The sequence below is a fragment of the Citrus clementina genome, unplaced genomic scaffold, assembly GCF_000493195.1.
Source record: "Citrus clementina cultivar Clemenules unplaced genomic scaffold, Citrus_clementina_v1.0 scaffold_5, whole genome shotgun sequence".
Lineage (NCBI taxonomy): Eukaryota > Viridiplantae > Streptophyta > Magnoliopsida > Sapindales > Rutaceae > Citrus > Citrus x clementina.
In genome coordinates this window covers 38,936,520-38,953,792 of record NW_006262201.1, presented here as the reverse complement: position 1 = coordinate 38,953,792, position 17,273 = coordinate 38,936,520, and the positions used below count along the sequence as shown (strand labels likewise).

At 33.0% G+C, this 17,273-nt stretch overlaps 2 protein-coding genes across 3 annotated transcripts; both read right to left on the bottom strand.

Annotated features, from left to right (window-relative positions):
* Positions 1-3,831: 3,831 nt before the first annotated feature.
* Positions 3,832-5,339, bottom strand: LOC18042519 (phytosulfokine receptor 2). Its single transcript, XM_006434445.2, has one exon. It carries the CDS (start codon positions 5,091-5,093, stop codon positions 3,972-3,974), a length of 1,122 nt encoding a protein of 373 aa, XP_006434508.1. The 5' UTR covers positions 5,094-5,339; the 3' UTR covers positions 3,832-3,971.
* Positions 5,340-8,816: 3,477 nt separating this feature from the next.
* On the bottom strand, positions 8,817-13,640 carry LOC18042797 (histone-lysine N-methyltransferase ASHH1). 2 transcript variants are annotated; one of them, XM_024185179.1, is made up of 9 exons: positions 13,411-13,639; positions 13,157-13,313; positions 12,833-12,919; positions 12,617-12,701; positions 12,424-12,517; positions 12,098-12,296; positions 11,420-11,454; positions 9,861-10,356; positions 8,817-9,230 (listed from the first exon to the last, which is right to left on the bottom strand). In XM_024185179.1, exons 1-9 carry the CDS (start codon positions 13,515-13,517, stop codon positions 8,961-8,963), a joined length of 1,530 nt encoding a protein of 509 aa, XP_024040947.1. In that variant the 5' UTR covers positions 13,518-13,639; the 3' UTR covers positions 8,817-8,960. The 2 variants fall into 2 exon arrangements, with proteins under 2 accessions (XP_024040947.1, XP_024040948.1); XM_024185180.1 differs by having other exon boundaries at positions 9,090-9,240; positions 13,411-13,640.
* Between the last annotated feature and the right edge of the window lie 3,633 nt (positions 13,641-17,273).

The following is a 17,273-nucleotide window of genomic DNA, read 5'->3' as shown; positions in this document are numbered from 1 at the left end:
ATAATGTAGGTTAATGTATGTCGATTTTTATTCCTTTAATTATGTCTCCAGTATGTCACTTTAATAATTATGTAATCAGAAAGTGTTTATTTTCTTTTTGAGATGACGTTGAGACACCGGTGGGCCTGCGGCGGAAGTCTTAGACTTTGATGTTCAACTTGTTAGTGAAATTGATTTTTCTTATTTGAGTACCGAGTCGGATTCATTGCATGTTACTCAATTTTTAAACAAGACAACATAGCATTCATACTGAGTTGTTTTTGAATAATTATAGAATTATAGAGTTTACTGTTAGTAAATTAGGCTTTCAGGATTGCTTATGCATTTAAAGCTTGTAATAAAGTAGCTGATGTTTTGACTAAGTTTGCACCTCGATATTGTCAGCGTCCCATATCCATATGGGTAGAAGATTTTCCACAACGTTTAGCTTGTTTCCTTTTGAACTTTATCCTAAAATAATGAGATCTTTTTCGTACTTAATCGCCACTGATGTAATGTTTAAAATTAAATCACCAATAATTAATTCCTTGATTTATTAAATAACCAATTAGTTCATTTTTACTTTTGTAACATCATGGACCTCGCCGACTCCCTTGTCTTTAGTCAATATTAACAACGAGATAAACATACTGGTAATTATATTCAAATATTTCGAAGAAATAAGAAATTCAAAAACAAATCAAGTTTTCCTGGGCCTGGGGTGCTGTTTTAGTATATAATCAATACATGCAATTTATAATTTGAGAACTGAGAAGTAATGCCGAACTTGAAGATGAAATATTATTTCCACGAAAAGAAGATAATTAATTCGTTTTCTATTTATAATGCGAGTAATAGTTAAATTTTAAAAGGTTAAATATGATTTTAAAATATTATACCACGTTTTTTTATTATATATAGTAATTTTCGCATGCAGTTAATTTTTATTTATTAACAATCAATCACCAATTAAAAACTATTTGGTATGATAAAAATTTAAATAATGAAAAAAATATTTTTTTATTATATAAAAGTAGTACTACTATATACAACGAAAAAGATTAACGAAAATAAATAATGTTGAATTTAATGGTTACATGTTGTATGAGTTAATTAAAGATTAACGAAGATAAATAGTTTTGAATTTTATGATTACATATTGTGTGAGTTAGGTAATCATAAAGGTAGTGCTCTTAATTCACCAATTGTTTCAAATTAAAGAGATAATTAAGAAAACAGACAAACATACGTATGAATGATGTGCAGTGCACACTGTTAATTATTTTCATAATAATTAATTTCAAAACACAAACATGTCGGATTCCCCTAAGTTACATGTATGTAACTTACAATACTCTCACATAAATAATAAATAAACCTACATCACTCATTATTTATATAAAAAAAATTATAAGTTACATCTAACTTAGCATCACCCTTCTAATAATTTTACAATGGATTAGGTTAGCGCCCCCTCCAACTTTTCGAAAAGGTAATCGCCCGCTGTCTCCAAGAAAGCGATCGATGGCCACTTTATTTCTTTTTTCGTTGTAAAGATATTTTATACTTTTATCTTTAACCACATAATTTTTTTCTTTAAAAATTGATTATAACTTTAAAAAAAAAAAAGAAAAAGAAAAGGCATCTTTTATCTTTAACCAGATAATTTTTGTACTTTTTTTTCCTTATAAAGATCTCACGTTGCCGATGCGGTGGTATATTCGCGTATGTTGAAGTGTATTGGCGGGGTCAGTCATCATTATTGCTGTGTGTTCAAGATCATTAATCATGGCAGAAAGTCAAAGATCAGTGCATCCTATACATTCGATATGAACATCTTGCTTTTAAAAATGAGCTGCAAGCAAGGCCCATGAGTTTTCTAAATATCCTTTGGTTCAATCAAGTGGACCCAAAAAAAGGACCTCTTCTTAAAAGCATATTCGTATTCGATTAAGAGAGTACAAGAATTTTTGCTAATATCATCAAAATTAGATATTTTTAAATACATTAAAGTTATTATATTTAATTAATATATGTATATAATGTGTATATTTATTTTAAAAATTATTAAATAATTAATAGTTATATTTAATTATACTACATGTATCATATATTTATTAATTGAGTGTAGTTTTTTTAATGTATTTTTAAAATTGCTACATTATAATTATAGTACTTTTAAACTTTGTCATTCATAAATATATTAAGGACGCCGTGTCGGTAGTACATAATGCCATTTTACGACCTGTCATTTTATTGTAAAATGACAAACTGCCTGTCATCTTCAACATACTTGCAAACTAAAATTAAAAACATTAAACATAATGCCATTAAAAAATATACGACTTGTCATGTATAAAGTGAAATTTTAAAGTAGTCGTTTTGAAAAAAAAATAGAAAAGAAATGTTAATTTTTTTTTTATTTTGCAAAGTACAATCTTTTTTATTTTTTTAAATAAATAAAAATAAAATAAAATAAACGAAATCTTTTTCTTAATATACCATGACTTATGTTTGTCATTTTATAGGGAAAAGCTATTATCGACCCAAAGTGCAGACCCCTTGCATGGGTCCATATGCCACTTGTTCAGCTCGCTCATAGGATCATGCGATATGAAAGTCCTACTAGTGGTTGCAATGGGCTGCAAGTCAGGCCCATTTCTCGCCACAAGTCTTTTTTAAAGTTTCAATGGACCGAAATACCTAATTGATTAAAGTTTAGTTAATTTTTAATTTTTAAAATATTCAAAATATCTTCCTATAATTTTCCAATTTTAATTTCTAGTATATTATATTCAAGTATACTTAATTTATATACCATTCTCTTTGGAATTCCTTACTTTAATTCATTTTTTTGATTATCTTGTCCTCTTAAAATCCTCACCATCTTGAACTTAAATTTGTGAATGTTGAGTCTCATAAGTCACACCATAAATTACCACAGTGGTGATATATTAAGGATGAGTCACTCAAGTCCTCAACCAATTCGTTAAAACAATCTTTCTAGAGACTGACGGGAAATATTTAAATAGTGATAGTATGATATTTAATTTATCGCGGAAAGTAGAAAGAGCAAGTTATTCATGGTGTGTTTACTTGAGGGTTTAAGGAATGAAAATGATGGAATGTAAATAAAACTCATGTTTATTTGGTAAAATGTAATATGAGAATATGAATAAAATGTGTGGGTCTCACACAATTTGAGAATAAGAAATGAGAATAACATTCCCATCCCATGGGGGTTGAGAATAAGGATTTTCATTTCCTGAACTGACTTTTATATTCTTCTAATTTTTTCATATTTCCCGAATTACTCTCGTTCAAACCACAATTAATGTTATTATCTTAAATGTCATTATTATTATTATTAAAAAAATTATTAACGTTATTATTAATTATTGTTATTATTATTATTATCAATATTATCATTATTAACATTTATTATTGTTATTAATTTTATTTTTTTAATTAATATCATTTTTATAATAATATTTATACATGTATCTAGTTAATGAAAATTACATTATTTAATACTATAAGTATTTTGGTAAATTAGTTATCATTCCCATTTCTTATTCCTATTTATTTTGTCAAGTAAACACATTAATGACATTACAATACATTCTCATTCCTATTTATTTTTGCTAACCCATTACAGCTCATTCTCATTCCTAGCCTATTCTCATTCTACCCCATTACCATTCCATGAAGTAAACGCACCATCAAAATTTTGTGTTTTGAATATTCAAAGTTTCAAATATATCCAAATATAAAACAAATATATCGTCCAAACTTATCCAATTAATTTCCTAAAGAATTTAAATTTATCGAAATGATAGATAAAACAAAACGACACAAAAACCATTTTTTTCACATGTTACCTTGTTTGGATGACCCCATAGCTATGTACATCTTTTTGAACGTTGTGTTTGTACGTATAAATGTTGCAACGAAGAAAATGAATAGCCATGTTCGCCAGGAAAAGTGCAAAATTAAGCTACCAATTCATCCAACAATTGAACCACGTAGCTCATGGCAGGCCTCTCCCTTGATTTCTCATTAGTACACATACAAGCAATCCTAAAGTACTCCCCAACTCCAGCTTCACTCAACTCTTCCCTAGAAATATTTGAATCGACCATTTCAATTTCCTTGTTTCTCGCCTCCATAGTCCTAGCCCACTCTAGAAGCCCAACTTCCTGCCCGTCCAACACTACCGGCAAATTGGGCCTAATTTGAGTCGCAATCTCGATCATAAGAATCCCGAAGCTGTAAACGTCCAGCATCACTGTTGCCGCCGTGTTCCCGCCCAAGTACTCCGGTGGCATATATCCCATTGTTCCGGCGACTTGCGTTGACACGTGCGAGTGCGAAGTATCGATTCTTCTCGCAAGCCCGAAATCAGATATATGGGCCTCGAAATCCGAATCCAACAACACATTACTGGACTTGATATCCCTGTGTATAATGGGCTTTTCAAGCCCATGCAAGTAAGCCAGCCCATTAGCCACACCCCTAACTATCTTCACTCTCGTCTCCCAAGATAACGGACACAGGCTGTTCAACTGTTTCGACCCATCCACGTCATCATTCCTCGACGTGTCGTGCAACCATTGGTCGAGGCTTCCATTCTCGACGAACTCGTAAATCAAGACCCGATCCAAACCCGAAGCACAGTACCCGAGAATCTTAACGATGTTTCTGTGCCGGAGCTTGCCTAGGGTTTCCATTTCAGCCCGGAATTCACGGAAGCCTTGAAAAGCGTCTTTGTCGAGCTTTTTTATGGCGACGGTGACACCGCTAGAAAGCTTTGCCTTGTAAACAAAGCCGAAACTGCCGTCCCCGATAATTTTGTCCGTCGAGAAGTTCTCGGTGGCGTCGATAAGTTCAGACATGGAGATTTGGCTAAGAGATGGGTCAAAAGACGCGCTGTCAAATAACGCGATGGAGCTGAGGTCGGAGCAACGGTTGGGCTGGGGGCGGTTCACGGCGCGGGTTCGGTAGGTGGGTGGTTTATAGGTTCGTTTGCAGAAGAGTAAGATGATGGCGAAGATTAGGGTTATGACAACGAAGCTTGCCGCTGCTGCGATCAGTGCTTGAATAGAGGGACCCATATGAAGAAGAACTAAAGTTTTAGACAGGGAAAAACTTGTCAGCGTTCTGAGAGGAGAGGATGAAGGAAGATAAGAAAATGACAGCCATTAACGTTGTGAAGAGGATCTTTCAAGGAAGATGATGGAGTCGTCGTGAAGAGGACGAGTCAACGAAAGAGGGCAGTGATTCGGTGGAGTGGTGTGGACGCGATTTTTTTGGTTCTTTTATCGTGTACCGTTGCTGTGTGGACATTTGATGATTGAAATGATGTGTCATCTTACGAGAATTGGTTTATTTGCATGGGTTTGGTCATGAGAAATAGTAAAAGCAGGGATGGCGTTTAGCACGAGCAACTTTTTTTTTTTTTTTTTTGTTTAAATACATGAGCTTATTTCTCCTATTATAATTTTTTTATTACAATTCATATTATATAAGATTAATTATTAGATTTTGTATAATACTATTTAAATTTTAATCCTCTCTAATATTTAAGAAAAACCTACTTCACTCACATTTTAAAAGAAAGAACTTCACTAAATAATTTTTTTATAATTGAATAATGAATTAAACCCTTATGATACTTTATAGAGAATCGGACCACTGCTCTCACAATAGCTGAGTGGTTAGCATGAGCAACTTAAGAATGGATTCATAAGACATTTTAATTAAGCTTTTGAAGTAGAGAATTAAATTCTTCAACTACGAAGGTATATGGAAAAGTGGGTCATTGGTTCACGTCATATTTAAGCTGATACAAATACAATCAATTTAATAATTATGTTAAAATATTAAGACATTAACCTAACATAAAAATAAATAGATGACCAAGCACAATTAATTTAATAATCAAGTAATCGAACCACTTAACACGATATAGCTTAATAACTCACTTAATACCTATATATTTACAAAATTTTTATTAAACATTACAAATCCATTTGATATAAATTTCACTACTTTGTACACACACCCCCCCCCCCCCCCCAAAAAAATTACACATTTACAGTTTTACACCATGGAAGTTCTAAATATATCTAAAAGTTCACAAAATTAAATACCATATAAATATTTGTCATTTACAAAAAAAGAGAGAATCATATCCAATATTTAAGTTTTCATAATGACCTATCAGCATTAATTAGCTTAGATTTAGGGTTTTTACTTTATTTTTATTTTATTTAACTAATTAAAAATGTATTCTTAATTTTTTTAAATGTTAAAAAGATGGTATTTTAGTGAGTAATGTTAAAGGTTTATGTTGATACACATGTGTAAATGGGTTAATGACGTAAACCTATTTATTCACGTTGTTCTTGTATCAAATAAACGCATCGTATCAAAATTTGTTAGCTTTACATGGGAGCATTTCATCTAAGTTCTCAGGGACTAGAAGTTAAATAATGGTGATATGATTTAAGGACATTTTTAATCAACTGGGGGCAATTGCCCCTTCTTGCCCAATGCCATCCGTCCTTGATGCACAAGCAAAAGCGGGAGCTCTCAAAATCATAGGGCAATGTACTAATGTTACAATAAAAAGCCTTGAGACATCGTTTATGAATTGTAAATTTTGGACAATTTTAAAATTGGTTTGTTGAAATAAATAGATTTGATATTAATTAAATTATATATTAATCTATGTGTTACGATTATTTAAAAATATCAAATTGAAGGGATACTTGACATCATTTCATATTAAAAAATGAATAAAAATTAATTCATGAAATTACCTATGAAATATTATATAAAACTTTGACTAAATTTTATGAAAGGTGGAGTTAAAAAGAAATATTTTGTTTATACATCAAATTATGAAACTCACCTATGAAATATTATATAAAACTTTGGAAATTTTTGTTATATAGCCACTTTCAAAAACTCATTATCAAAATTGGCCATACAATAGAAGTTTTTAAAATAATAACCACACACACTTTTTTGGGATTAAATTACTCTTCTCTAAAGCTCGTATTTCATTTCATACCAACAACTAAATACAAACTATTTCACCTCAACAACTAAACACAAACTCCATAAAACTCCTCTCATTTGACTTCTCAAACTCCCTCAAACAACTAAACACAAAACTACTCCGATTTCATATGCATCAAACAACAATTGTTAACTAGCACTGAAGACAAAATCAATCAACACACAAAAAAAAAATGCTCAAGAAGGAATTAAGGTTAGTTTTTTTAAAAAAAAATTTAGATTGTAAGATTGATTAAGTTTTATATATGGGTTTTGTATAAGCAAATATCTTTATTAATTTTTATTACAATGTGGATAGATATTTGATTGTGTGAATCCAAAAAATAGGAAATGTCTGGTAAATTATGTGTTTCTATGATTATAAAGGAATCCTAGATCGCAGGCAAAGGTTGGCATCCCCTACCCTTCTTGCGGGCGAAGGCATTCATTGCTCGGGCGATGCATCCTTCGCCCGCATTTCTTAGTAATACCACTTGCAAGAAGCTCGGGCGAAGGCATGCATCGCCCTTGTGATGACACCCTTTGCCCGCACTTGTTGCGGGCGATACCAGTCATCGCCTGCAACATGGGCAGGCGATGGCACCACATTGCCCACATTCACCCATAAAAGTTGCGGACGATGGATGCTAACAGCCAACATAAAAAAAAAAAAAAGTTTATGAAATAAGTGTAAACTTCATACTACTAAGTACCTTTGGTATTAAAGAGTAGATCACTAGGAATTAGCTCAGCAAATTTATTGAGATAATTGAAAAAAATTTCTTATAGACATTTTAACAAACATCTAATGTGTTAATATTTTGCAAACATTAATCTTAAAATTTTTTTGAATTGTTCATGTCAGTACATATCCTAATGTGCTTTTCTATCAATAATAATCCACCAATCAATTAAAATTTATTGTAAAAGTGTAAGAGAGTCGTACTTTTAGGTCGAATCCTCACGCCATTGATAATGCATAACTTTTTGTTGACGGAGGCTGTGATAATAGGGGCAGTGATGGTGAGATTGTGATGATGGGGCTGTAAAAAGAAACTTATAAGACAACGGGCGATGATGGGCGATGCCAGGCGATGACGGGAAATAGGTAATTTAGGTGATTTCAACAATAGTATTTGAAGAGGGGTAATTTAGTTGATAACAAATGTATGATTATTATTTTAAGACATTTTATTTTATGACTATTTTCGATAACAGGTTTTTAAAAATGGCTATATAAGAACATTTCCCAAAAACTTTTGACTAAATTTTTTTAAAGGTGAAGTTCTATAGCAGCCAGCATTATGAACTTATAAGAATTTGTTTTATTTTTATTTTCTTAAAAATATAGTCAACAAGGAAGAATGTTTAATTAGTTTCTTCTTCTTTTTTTTCCCTAAATTCTTATACACGACCAAGGAATTGACTGGGGTCATCAATTTCATACAGTCAGCGTTCAAATTTGGCCGTGGGATCCACGTAACCAAAAATCGCCGAAAACAACCAGTGGCAAACTGCTGACGTGGTTAGATCTGCGGGGGACCCACGCGCAATTGCTTACGCTACTGGCAATTTCGTGCACGGGACACAATTTTCTTACTAATCAAAGTCTACCAACCATAGAAGTATAATATTTGGCTATTTTCCACCATCAGCAATTCTTAAATAATATAAAAAATTAAAAAAATGTAACTGCAAATAGAGGTTTACCAGCCTTGTTGGTTTCATTATATTTAGAGAAAAAACACAATAAAGCATCACAAGGTGAGAAAACTAAGAGTTGAAATTCTTAGTCAAAAAAATTTCCATCGACTTTACTCCAAACAAATGGACAAAATTCAAAGAAATTTTCTAAGTTAATGGCAATTTGACGAAATGCTAATACATCATTCAGAAGATGGAAAGTTACTTCATCTTCAAAATCCCAAATACTTCACTTCTGTTACACTGTTTACATCACAAGCTTTTGCTTGGTCGGGTTTTCTTGTTGGAGTGCAGGCCACGTTCTTGATTATTGAGGAATATAGATCAAACTCTGTCTTCAATTTCGTGCAGCAGGCTTCGATCCATTTCTCAGCCACACTTGTAGCAACACTATCTTGGCTGTCCCTCTCGTGCTCCTCAATGGCCGGGCGTATGTCATTGTACAAGGAAGCAAGCTGAGTGGAGGCCTCGTTCTTCATTTCCTGCACACAACTTGGAAAATGAGAGCAAGTGGATGAAACATCCATCAATGTAGTGACAGTGCTGAAGATGACTAATACCTAAGCAGAGCAATAGAAGTGTACTAAAATTGAATTGCAGTCAAATATGGTATACCAGTTACCACAAAGCTAAACAAACTACTAACTGAAAGGAACTTAAGTGCAACCAATTAGGACAGTAAGATGCCGAGAGAAATATGATAATGCGAATTCTTCACAAAGAAAAGCTTTTATACACGAAACTCTAATTGCACAACAATTTCAACTTAACTCAAGATTTGTCAAATTCCAATCGCTTAGGCTTAATTTCAATTTTTTTTCCTGAATGAAAATTTGAAATACTATGCTGGCTTTTAAGGCCAAAAGTTATCTAGAGTTACAACACAAATACCAAGAAAGAATATTGTCTCAGCAGTTTGTCCTAAAAATGTAATGAGTATCACGTTTCAGCATGTCCAGATTACGCCACCAAACAATACAAGGACAAGACTGTATGTACACACTCATATGCAAGTGCAAATGGGGAATTTGAAGTTAAAATAAGCAAAGCTGAGATTATCCCTACGAGCTAGCATAAAGCTATCTATAATTGTATAGAAAGGCTAATCATACCTCGTTTCTCAGAACCTCCTCTTGAGCTTCCTTGAATGCTAAAAGCTGACATACATGTTTTGCATCAACGTGCTTTTGAGCAAGATGTTTCAACTTTCCATTAGATTTCAACTGTGATCTTTTCTTGGGCATGGACTCCGGTCCAATATGATAATTCCGGCATGCACTGTTACTTCGGATACGAGATATCATTGCATTATTTTGTGAAAAGACCTGTTGTTGAGTATCTTGTGGATACAATTTTGTCTCTTCACTTTCTTCAATTTTAATTGCATTCACAACTACTCCTTCCATTGGAACAGATTCAAGTGGCTGAACAACAAGAGAAGTAGAATCCAAATGATTCTCCGGCTTCACACTAACATTCATCCCCATGGAGTATTCCTCTTTCCCATCAACAACATATTCAGTTTTGGTTGCTTCAACAGTTTTGAAAAGATTTAAAGAAGGCTCATCTTCAGCGGAATCATAGAGTGGAATCTTTTCCACTGAATACCTGTACCAAAACAAAAAGACAGGTTAACTTAATATAATTGTGAAAAATGAGCAATATTTGAGAGAAGTATGATCAAGATAAAACTCAAAAAGCATCTTACAAACAGTTTGCAGCTAGTAACAGGCTCTCAATATCATAAACAAAAAGTTTGAATTTTTTCTCTAGATGCACACCCATATCCTAAACATCACTATATTATTCCTGTTTTCCAGTTGCTTTATCCAGAAATAACAAGAAACAAAACAAAAAAGTTCCACGTCCAGAGATTTGGTAGTTTAAGAGACCCAGAACTTCACACTATTGAACCTAATATCCTGATGGCATGGCCTTTATTCTGTGGGGAACAAAGAAAAGACCTTTCACCTAAATAGAAGTCTACCAAAAATCTAAAACTGGTGGTATCTAATCTCATTGCAGTTTCTGGTTTCAAATTAATTATTTCATAGGTGGTAAATTAATATCATATTCCAGGTCTGCTTGATAAACCAGGTATAACAATCTACACCATCTCTAGTTAATTAGCAATGTTCAGCGTTGTCCACTATTTTCTTCCCAGTGCCCCGTTAAAGCAAGACCAGATATCCATTTTAAGATGAGAAAAACATTCATCTCATCCCTCTATACAGGCCTGGTGCAAATCTCTCGATCATCAAATTCACAAGGGTGACTAACTGAAGCAATAATATGTCACAGAAAGATAAACTTGGTGTACAAGCCATCATTCATCAAAGCTGACTCCCATGCCACATGGTATTGTCAAAGACTTGACCAAAATCAAGGAGTTAACACATTCCAAATTCAAAAGTGCCAAGTCGCTGGGCAGATCAAATTCAATCAGCAACAGCAGGCTAGGTTCATTTACCATACTTCATACCATATTTGTGACTTCAAGTAGAGAATTGAATTTCAAACATAATTTGAAAATTGATGACAAAGTGAGAGGGGAAAGAAAAAGAAGCTTCTGAATGATAGCTCAAAATAATCCAGTAGGAGTAGGCCCATTAGCTCAAAATATTGGAAACTTTAAGTTGCATAAAAATGCATAATAAGGATAGCAAATTACCTTTCATCGTCATCTTCCCAGAGATACGTGTCCTCCTGTCACAACATGGACAAGAACTTAGATTATTACAACAAGATCAATAGAAAGACACAGCATTTTTTATTTAATAAAAGCCAAAATAAAACAAAAGGAAGAGGAAAACACAGTGTGAAAGCATAAGTGGAATTGGTAGACATAATCTAGAATTGTTAGAACACCTAGTCCATCAGACAAGAAAGCAACATCAACATCACATTAGAGTTGAAATAATTGGATAAGCCAATGCAAGCTAAACCATGAAATTGGTCATTAGATATGAACATTTGGTTTCTGAAATGCATTGCTTCAGGCATCAAAAAAGGCCTAAGTAACTAAGTAAACTGTCTATTGTGCTGACCTCCAATGACATCCAAAGACCAGTCCAATTCTGCAACTTTTCCCCATTTAAACATCTTGTATCACTGCCAGGCATTGCCAGGCAAGTTTGTCAATTGTAACATCTCGTTTTAGTTATTTGATTTGTTTAAACCTTATGTCCTATCGAATACTGAAAACTGTTTCCATATCCATTCTTACTGTGTAACTTTTGATGCCTGTCCATTTTATTTGCCATGACCTCAGTTGTTAAAGCAGTATCGTGGTCAGACATCTTTCTTTAAAACTCAAATTAACTACGGATCTCAGTCGTTCACGATTTACCTGGAAACCACGAGACTTTGCTCCAAGAAATCCAGAACAAGTGGCTGCACCACAGAGGCAGCGAACTTTGGTGCCTCCATACCATTCAAAATTATAGTCGTATGCCAGTTCAGTTCCAACAGGAATATCTTGCTTTGCAAATATTCCAACCCTAATTTCCCCCAAAACATTCCACTTCCTTGTCTCACAGTTGGGTTGGCTGCAAACTAGAAGAAGAATCAGTCAACGTCAACTTTGAACAACTGCTATCAATAAGGTGCCTATGAAGTTATTTACAGCAAATACTGATTATTTACCCTATTTGTGCCCTCACTTAAGTGACTCACCATGAATGATTAATAAATCTAGCATGGCTTCCTTTTACAGTGGCATCAATGGATTCAAGGGCATTGAGACAAATGATATATGCATCCTTGAGACCTGCATCAAGCTATTAAAAATACATATCTGGTTTTCAAAGAAAAGAAAAAGAAATCAAAAGAGCATTATAACTTTTCATCTGATGAAAATACTTTCTACCTTGAGTTTCATAGGCTTGTGATCTTCGCCTCGCTTCCTTCCATGATATTACTTCACCACAGTATTCAATAATAAACTGACCTGCCTGCAATAAATAGCAAACCAAGATGGTCAGAATGATATTATGAAGTGCGGCTTACAATAGCAAAGAATACAAAAACTAACAAAAACACAAAAGATTACTACACAAACTTGTTCTAGCTTGATAAGTGCTACCTTTATATTCTCATCAGCGAGAAGACCCCACCCGCGGCCTTCGGTTTTAACCAACTTCGTTTTAGCGAATTGACACTTCTGAAATCTCTGTAACACATATAAATAAAGAACATCCAATTTACGCCCACCAAAAGAGAAAAAAAAAAAAGGACAATGAATCTCGAGAAACAACGAAGCTCATCCAGTGGGAAAAAGTGTTCAAAGACTAGTGATTCTGTTTCACAACAGCTTTGAATTAAATTCTATAGCACCTTAATTGAAAAGCTTGATTCTCTAAATTGAACAGATAATATTTCAATCACAATTGCGCCGCTGAATATATACCTGATTCTTGCAAAAAACGCCACAGGGACAGTAGCCAGGAGTGCATTCAGTACTTGTTAATACATTCAAGCATCTCTCTCCGCAAGAACTTTCTAGATTATTTGGATCAACTCTGCATACACATATAGCAATATCCTCTTCCTTCTGCTTCTTGTGCCTATAATTATAGAAAAACAAAAATACATATATGCTGATAAATTACGAAATATAAAATTCGATTGAAAAAGCAAAAAATAAAATAAAATTGAACTTACTTTCGACTGAGGAACTCGTTTTGATAAATATGTTGGTACGACGGAAATTCTTCGCACTGTAGATTCTCGGAAGGAAACAATGGCATTAATTCTTGATTCGAATACATGATTTCTCACGAATTAGCATCAAGTTGCAGCCTAATTTCGGAAGAAGAAGAATAATATTTCGTTCACCAGTGAAGTTTTTGAAAATTCACAGTGGGCTTATAACATTTGGATTCGTATATTCGGAAAACACCAGAAAACATGGTTTTAAACTATTTTCATAATGGTCGCTCACTTAGTACACCATTAAAACGGGTTAATTAACTTAAATCTAGGCTCCGGGCCGGCCCATTCCAGCCATGGCCTGCTGGGCTTAATTAAACAAACCCAAACTTGGCCCTGTCCATGGTGACAAAACAGGCCGAACACATTGATGATCGCGCCCCATATAATATTTTACCAGAGCCTTGTATTGTATTAAAATATTACAATATAATGTTTGGTTTTATGACTTTTATCACGTAGTGTATTAAAATAAAATTTTAATGTGGCAACACTCACATAAACTAAACCTGTTGGTTGGGGTTGGGGGTGGTTTCAAGTTTATTTTATACGAATTTGCGTGCAATCTAAAAAAAATAAAAGAACAAGTCAACAATAGCTTTCTAGCACCTCAAGGTGTCGATTGCACTAGCACTTTTGTCTTGGACAACAGCATTGCCAGTTGAGCAGCAATAAAATTTTAATACGATAACACTCAAAGCAACCAAGCCGTTGTTGCATTTGTCACACCGGTTAGGCACTAGTCGCTTGCTGATTGTTGGTGGAGAGTTCATTAACCGAATATGGATGATGAGATTGTTGATGATGAATAGTGATGATGAGATTGTTGATGATGAAGATGAATAATGGCGATGAGATTGTTGATGATGAAAATTGTTTTTAGTGGATTTTGGATTAAAGGACAAATGGGTAAAATCACACAAAAAACAATGAATTTATTTTGAAGGGTTTAAGGTACCTCAATAAGTCGTGGTGTGTAGACGTTTTTGGCCTTAGAAAGGAGCTAGAGAAAAGAAGGATTGAGATGGCAGCAACATAGGGTCTAGATTTGAGTTGGAGATCTTGAAGGAAAGCTTCTCAATCTGCAAAACAAGAAAATGAGGTTAGAGGTGGAGCTGGCGGTGTCTGACGCCCACACTCCGACGATCAAGTCAACTACTTGAGCTTTTTTTGGATGATGAGAGCTTGCAAACCCTTTGAAAAGTGGTGGTTAGAGGTTGAAGAAGACCTCAGCCCTCCTGGTTTTTGTGTGTGTGTGTGTGTGTTGGTGATAAAATTTTTAAGAGTATGAATGTATGAGGTCATGAGAGAGAGATTAAAATTTTTTTGTCCTTAATATAACACAACATGGGTACCTTACCACGTGACACTTCTTTATTGGAGATTTTTGTTGCCCTTCACTTTTTTTTTATCGTTGTGGTGGTTTTCTAGCCATTTGGAATATGCTTGGAGAGTAAGAAGATAGTTTTTAAACAGGTGCAGTTGTTTGGTGCACGCGTACACTATAGGTGGTCCAAGGTTTTTTTTGCAGAAGCCGTCTGCACAGTGACGGTTATTACAGTCAAGGACCACTGTCCTTTGGGGGCCGCTTTTGATTTTTATTGATTTTCATAGCTGGTTGTCTCTCTTTTTTTGACAAAGCATATTTGATTTGATTCCATCGTATCAAATATGCTTTTGGGCGCACGTGATGACCATTTTTGAGTACTTTCATAAGTTCCTTGATTCTGCTAAGGCGTAACCCGCGTATCAGTCTACCTGGAGGGTGTTCACAGTGCAAGTCGATTATCCCAAGAGGTCAACTTTCAGCCATTAAAGTCTCTTAATCGACACGTGGCGCTTAGTTTTAATTCTTTTATTTATTTCCCAAACAAAGATGAATAACGATGATGAGATTGTTGATGATGATGATGAAAAAGCTACAACAAGAGATTATAAAGAACATAGTGAGTGCTATGAAGAATAAAACATTTATCTTATAATTATCGTATTTTTTTAATAATAATAAGCACAAATATTATAATAAATAATAATGACAATGACAATTATTAGTATTATTGTTATTATTAATAAATCACAAGTATTATAATTAATAAATAATAACGACGATAATTAATTAGGGTATTTTAATATTTTTAACAATTTATTCTAATTTTAAGATACAAAAGCATCAATAGTGCAATAGATTACAACACCGAACAAAATATAATTAGAAATTAATAGTACAATATTCTATTAAACACTCTATAATATTAATATAATACAAGATAATATATGAAGGGCACCCTTAGATTATTTGTGATCCAAAGTTTGTACCACACTTTTTATAATCATGGTAGATTGCAAGTAAATATGGTCAAACTTGAAAAGGTCAATGATCAAAATCCTCCTCTGCAGCGGACAGCTGGAATGGTGGCTGCAACAAGATTTTGCCATAACAATGAAAGATTCGGTTGCTCACCAAACTGTGTTTACTTAATTAACCCTTTCTCTCTCTCTCTCTATATATTTTCTCTCTCTATATATATTTCTTCTCCCTTGAGAGCGTCATGCACATAAAAAAACGAAAAAATATAAATTTTAATATAATAAAAATTATGTTTTTATTTATTAATAAATTAAAATTTATTTTTTATCTATTAATGATATTCCTATTTTATTAAAATGAGAATGTTCTCATTAAAAAAAAATTATTATTATTATTATTATTATTACACACACAATGGTTGTCCAAAAATTATCTAAAATAGTTCGATTATATTATTCCAAATTTTGTAAGAAATTTCAGGAAATATTTTTAAATATAAACAATCTTTATAAAATTTGCATAATAGAGAAGTTAATGACTTTTGAAATAGTGATTTATTTTATAGTTTCAACCAAACAGCGATGGGAAAATTATGTTGATATGATGGAGAATATTGGTATAATACAACGAATATTCAATTATAATGGTCGTGATAAAAAAATGTTAAGCAGCACTTATTGAAACCGTGGTCACAATTATGCGTAATGATTGGTGGCTCAAATGTTTTACACGAATGAATTTTCTTTAGCTTGATGAAGACGTCTACTTAATCAAACAAAAGACAAAAACAACTATAGGAGAAAAAAAAAATGATTACGGAAAACTAGTTGAAAGCTTTTCTTAGAAGGCTAGAAGTACTTGTTTATTTTTTCCCCTGGTATTTTTCATGAAAATATTGATAAAAATTATTGTTATCAGAACATTAAACACGAACCATAAATAATATTTGTCACTATTTAACTATTTGTTGCCAACCAACAAATTATTTTGCTAAATGATATATCGTTAATCCAACATACGTATTATTTTTATAAATTCAAACGTTATACAATTTTTAATTCAACACGAGATTATAAAAAGAGATATCATTTTTTAAAATATTTTATTAGAATCCACTCATACTTATAATAAAAAATTCAAAGATTGTGAAATATATATTTTTTTAAATTTATGATACAATTGTTACATAATTCTTTTATGGTATATGGATATAATTTCAAATATTTAGAAAAAAAAATTCCCTCCGTAAAAACACATGCAAAAGGATTTTTGCACACTAGTGGTTCCGCAATAAAATAATTCAACAAGGCTGATGTAATCGTAACTCCTCCCCAATAACAAAAGTGGAATTTACAATTTAAAAAGAAAAGAAAAGAAAAAAAAAAGGTTAAGAGGGGAATATTTGCCTCTCGAAATGTAAGTAGAACAAAGAATATCTAGGACTAGGAGGGAGAATAGGGAGGGAGAGGAATCCCAAAGAATCTAACAGGGAAAGCTAGGCTGGTTT

Excerpts from the sequence above, each read along its gene's own strand:
- LOC18042519 (XM_006434445.2), bottom strand. The coding sequence starts at position 5,093 with ATGGGTCCCTCTATTCAAGCACTGATCGCAGCAGCGGCAAGCTTCGTT.
- LOC18042797 (XM_024185179.1), bottom strand. The coding sequence starts at position 13,517 with ATGTATTCGAATCAAGAATTAATGCCATTGTTTCCTTCCGAGAATCTA. Across the intron at positions 13,314-13,410 it reads AACGAGTTCCTCAGTCGAAA|GCACAAGAAGCAGAAGGAAG; the intron begins GTAAGTTCAATT and ends CTATAATTATAG. Across the intron at positions 10,357-11,419 it reads TGGGAAGATGACGATGAAAG|GTATTCAGTGGAAAAGATTC; the intron begins GTAATTTGCTAT and ends GTTTTGGTACAG.